Raw genomic sequence first — 5,422 nt, 5'->3', positions numbered from 1 at the left:
ACTGATGGGATTGGGGTTAGACTGAGGGGTTCAGGGCATTACACTGATGGGATTGGGGTTAGACTGAGGGGTTCAGGGCATTACACTGATGGGATTGGGGTTAGACTGAGGGGTTCAGGGCATTACACTGATGGGATTGGGGTTAGACTGAGGGGTTCAGGGCATTACACTGATGGGATTGGGGTTAGACTGAGGGGTTCAGGGCATTAGACTGATGGAATTGGGGTTAGACTGAGGGGTTCAGGGCATTACACTGATGGGATTGGGGTTAGACTGAGGGGTTCAGGGCATTAGACTGATGGGATTGGGATTAGACTGAGGGGTTCAGGGCATTAGACTGATGGGATTGGGGTTAGACTGAGGGGTTCAGGGCATTACACTGATGGGATTGGGGTTAGACTGAGGGGTTCAGGGCATTAAAGGATGAGATTGGGGTTAGACTGAGGGGTTCAGGGCATTAGACTGATGGGATTGGGATTAGACTGAGGGATTCAGGACGTTACACTGATGGGATTGGGGTTAAACTGACAGGATCAAATGGGCAGGGGATTTGTGGATATACTGACGGGAAGGGTATTGAATTGGAGCAGGACTAAGGAGGGTGGTCAGATACCCTGTTGTCCCCACTGCCCTATAATTCTTGCCCTATCTGGAAACCACACACTTACCTGTTTAAAATAATTCTAACTGGTGGCTTTCCTTTTGTTGCTTTTAAGATAATTGAACTTTGAAGGAATTTCTAAAGCTTTCCAGCACAGCTAGGTGGCACTGGATGATCAAGGGGGACATTGGGAGTGTGGATGCTGATTTATTCATTGTTACTACATGTGCCTCAGGTGAGTCTGTATCAATTTGTGTTCAACAGAATTGGCCTTCCAGCTTTTATCATCACACTGAACAAGTTCCTGCCACTTTGAAATTACACAGTGTGGTAAGGTTTGGAACTGAGTTACAAAACAAAGTTCACAGATTAACAAAGATTCATAAACACACACATTGGTTTGCAGAGGTTTATTATATATTAACAACGTCAGGGTGGCAAGAGGGTCTGCAAGTTTAATATTAGCAAGATTAACTCTGGCATTTTTTTATAGCAGATCTATCATTTACATTTACTCAAAAAGATAACTGGCAATTTGACAGTGTTGTTAATTTTCTCAGGATATCCTAAAGTGTTTTACTAAAGTATTTTTTAAAGTCTAGTCACTGTTGGAATGTCGGATATAAGGGAATTAATTAATGCACAGCAAACAGGCACTGACAATAGTGTGGGAGTGAACAAATCAGTGTTGGGTCTGTGATAAGGGATAAACATAGGTACCAGAGCCTGTGGGGACCTCCTTCACTCTTGTTTCAAAAGTGCTATGATCTTTTCTGTCTACCTGTGATCTTCCAACAGTTTGGCACTCCCTCAGCACTGACCCTCCAACAGTGTGGCACTCCTTCAGCACTGACCCTCTGATAGTTCGGCACTGTCTCAGCACTCTCTCTCTGATAATGCAGCACTCCCTCAGCACTGACCCTCCGACAGTGTGATACTCCCTCACCACTGACCCTCTGACAGTGTGACACTCCCTCACCACTGACCCCCATACTGTGTGGCACTCCCTCAGCACTGACCCGCCGACAGTGTGGCACTCCCTCAGCACTGAACCTCCATCAGTGCGGCACTCCCTCAGCCTGGAACCTCCAACAGGGTGGCACTCCCTCAGAACTGACCCTCTGACAGTGCAGCGTTCCTTCAGCACTGACCCTCTGATCGTGCAGTGCTCCCTCAGCACTGACCCTCCAACACTGACCCCTTGACAGCGCAATGCTCCCTCAGCACTGACCCTCTGACAGTGTGACACTCCCTAACCATTGACCCCTTGACAGTGCGACACTCCCTTCAGCACTGACCCTCCCACAGTGTGGCACTTCCTTCAGCACTGACCCTCCAACAGTGCAGTACTCCCTCAGCACTGACCCTCCGACCGTACAGCACACCCTCAATACTGCACTGGGAGCCTGGAATTTTTGCTTAAGTCTCTGAACGGAGACCTGAAGCACAGGAGACCTGAAGCACAAAGTTTTGACTTTGTGGCCGGAGCGTCCCCATTGACACACTGAAGTTTGCAGTGAAGTGGAAACCACCTCAGTGCACGTCGCAGCTCAGTGAGCTCTCTTAACTCAACAGCAGTCAGCCTCCGAGCAATGTGCAGTAACTGGCACTGAGTTGAGGTGAAGGAGACAGATGAAGGTGGTTTCCATGCCAACGTGCTTTTCCGTCTCTCCCTGACAGCCACACCCTGAATTGCAGCTCTGAGCCATGGTGCAACCGGAGAAGTTTCAGTTTGCTATCGATCGCGGTGGAACTTTCACCGATATCTTCAGCCGGTGTCCGGGGGGCAAAATTCGTGTCATGAAACTGCTCTCTGAGGACCCAGCCAATTACCAAGATGCTCCCACCGAGGGTATCAGGAGAATACTACAGGAGGTAAATCACTCTCTATAGGCATGGGGACATCTTTATTGATTGTATGTCAGTTGTGTGTGTTTGAATGGATGTGTCAGAAATTAATTGGAGCTTCGCTTATGCTTATGTACAAAAGAACAGACTGAAAATAGTGTCATTAGATTTCAAGGTGCATGTTTGTATCGAATAAAATTAAAGCTTACAATGGTGTGTTAAGGTGGGTTCCGGTTTTATCCTCCAATATTTGGAAAAGAAGAACTCATGGATTGTCTCAGGAAATCATTAGAGGAGAGTGGCTTTGTGCACAAATCACTGCAGGAGGAAGAGACCCCTGTGTCATTCCTAACAGAATTACACTGATTTCATTGAGGGAGACCTGTGGCATCATGCACAGAACATTGCTGAAGAATGGGCAGTGGACCCAGTGGCATTGCTCCCACTGGCTTTCTGAAAGAGGGGTGTTGAACACTCTAGCATTAGGCTGTCCTATAGGGAGAGTGTGCACAGCAGTGTCTCCCATTGATTCAGCTTTCTGTGTGTGCCTGTGACAGGAGACAGGGATGCAGCTGCCTCAGGATCGTCTGATTGACACTTCCAGGATCGACTGGATCCGGATGGGAACGACCGTCGCCACAAACGCACTGCTGGAGCGAAAGGGAGAGCGAGTCGCACTGGTGATCACCAAAGGGTTCAAGGACTTGCTACACATTGGTAACCAGTCCCGGCCGAAGATATTCGACCTGGTAAACCTTCACAAATCACTCTTTTAGCCACAGCTGGAGTTTTGTGTCTCTTTATAGGTACAACTCTTTCCATTGTCATACCCTTGGATAAGGAGCAATAGAGATTTCCCGGCATAAGATCAGTGAGTAGAAGAGAGGCTGGAAATCTGGGATTGTTATCCACAGAGCAAATGGGGATGATTTATTTGAGGTGTGTGAAATCAGGACATTCAGGGTTTCATTTTAGAAGCCGTTAACTATGTCCGAGTTCTCTGAAGAAATATGTAGTTTAAGGGATTAAGCAGGAGATTCAGAAGCATAGGTTCAGTTCAAATAACCTGACGCATTAGCAGAGCTGACTTAAGGCTGAGCAGGAGTGGGAGCACAATGTTTGAGTCTTCAGAAAGGACAGGTGCTGAAGGAATGGTGCTGGGACAAGTGGGGTAACGATTGTGATAAACCACCTCCCAGTCACCGCCCACTTTAATTCCCCTTCCCACTCCCTTTCCGACATGACCAACCTTGGCCTCGTCTATTGCCACAACGAACCAAGCCACAAATTGGAGGAACAACACCTCATTTTCCGCCTGGGCAGCCTACAGCCCGGAGGACTTAACGTTGAGTTCTCCAATTTCAAATAACCTCCTATCCCATCCCCTGACTCCCTTCCCTGCTCCTACCCCTCCCTTCCACTCCTCCTTGCCACCAACTGGACCTATTCCTCCCATTGACCAATTAGGTCATACTCTCTATCTGACTTCACCTATCCCCACTTCACCACCCTGCCCCCACCACCCCCTTTATCTGCAGCTCCCCCTACACCCACCCCGAATCCTGAAGAAGGGTTACACCTGAAAATGTTGACTTTTGCACCTCCTGATGCTGCCTGACTTGCTGTGTTCTCCCAGTCTCCTGCCTGTCTACAAAGCCCATGTTGTTACAACAGCTGGAGGTACAGCACCTCACTTTCAGCTTTAGCACTTTACAGCCTCAGGATTCAACATCGAGTTCAGCAACTTCAGAGCATGAATTCTCCTTAATATGATAATCCCTCACTCACCCTGTCTCCAATGTCTTATTTGCATTCAGTAGTTAATCTGTTTCCTGTAGTTAACATCTATTCTTCATCTCTCCCTCTCTTTCTCTCTGCCTGATCTTTGTGTGCCATTCTGGTCTCCATGCTGTAGGAAGGATATTGTGAAACTTGAAAGGGTTCAGAAAAGATTTACAAAGATGTTGCCAGGGTTGGAGGTTTGAGCTATAGGGAGAGGTTGAACAGGCTGGGGCTGTTTTCCCTGGAGTGTCGGAGGCTGAGGGGGGAGCTTATCGAGGTTTATAAAATCATGAGGGGCGTGGATAGGATAGACAAGGTAATTTCACTGGGGTGGGGGAGTCTAGAACTAAAGGGCATAGGTTTAAGGTGAGAGGGGAAAGATCTAAAAGGGACCTAAGGGGCAACGTTTTCGTGCAAAGGATAGTGTGTGTACGTAATGATCTGCCAGAGGAAGTGGTGGAGGCTGGTACACTTACAGCATTTAAAAGGCATCTGGTTGGGCATCTGAATAGGAAGAGTTTACAGGGATACGGACCAAGTGCTAGCAAATGGGATTAGATTAGGTTGGGATATCTGGTCAGCATGGACAAGTTGGACCGAAGTGTCTGTTTCTGTGCTGTACATCTCTATGACCTGCTGAGTTTCTCTAGCAATTTCCATTTTATTCATAATTCCGGCAGTGGAAGAGGCTAGCAGCCAGGGAGACCTGGAATTCAAAAGTAACAAAGGGAAACAGGATCCTGTGGTTGGCTGGTGGGGGGGTGGGGATGTCATATTCTTGGAGCAGTTCTCCCGATTCCTGTGATGCTCAGAAACGTCAGAAGCCTATCCTGGGACCGTAAGCTGCACAGGGATTTAACTTTCACCCAGACGGGCAGGTGCAATGGAGGTCATTGCTCATGAGTTTTGAGATTATGTTTTCCAAAATGGTATCCTGATGCAGTAGCTGGAATTTTATTGGCACACTGTGGATTGCTTTCCCGCCCCACTGCCACTGGCATTTCCTGAAAAAGGCAGTTAGTGCAAGAAGGATCAATCCTGCACCAAGTTTCTGAGCAAAGGACTCGGAATCAGAAAGTGCAATTGAAAGCCATCTCGCTGCTCCTGCCTTTGATCTCCCACCCCCTTCCGTAGTGCCCCCCACCTCACCACACCCATCCCACCCTCCTCCATCCTACCCTCCTCCATCCT

At 48.1% G+C, this 5,422-nt stretch overlaps 1 protein-coding gene across 6 annotated transcripts in view; it reads left to right on the top strand.

Moving 5' to 3' along the window:
* oplah (5-oxoprolinase, ATP-hydrolysing) overlaps positions 1 to 5,422 on the top strand; it is a 76,661-nt gene that overhangs the window by 1,266 nt on the left and 69,973 nt on the right. For 5 of the 6 annotated variants that reach the window (XM_043690963.1, XM_043690964.1, XM_043690966.1 and 2 more), the window contains exons 2-4: positions 717 to 836; positions 2,282 to 2,476; positions 3,007 to 3,198. In XM_043690963.1, coding sequence (XP_043546898.1) covers positions 2,309 to 2,476; positions 3,007 to 3,198 — 360 coding nt within the window. In that variant the 5' untranslated portion in view covers positions 717 to 836; positions 2,282 to 2,308. Of the gene's footprint in view, positions 1 to 446; positions 837 to 2,281; positions 2,477 to 3,006; positions 3,199 to 5,422 lie in introns of those variants that run through there. The other variant, XM_043690962.1, reaches the window with a different exon arrangement.

Source organism: Chiloscyllium plagiosum, chromosome 5 (assembly GCF_004010195.1).
Source record: "Chiloscyllium plagiosum isolate BGI_BamShark_2017 chromosome 5, ASM401019v2, whole genome shotgun sequence".
Taxonomy (NCBI): Eukaryota; Metazoa; Chordata; class Chondrichthyes; order Orectolobiformes; family Hemiscylliidae; genus Chiloscyllium; species Chiloscyllium plagiosum.
Note: the sequence above shows the minus strand (reverse complement) of the source record. Positions and strands in the feature narration are given on the sequence as shown.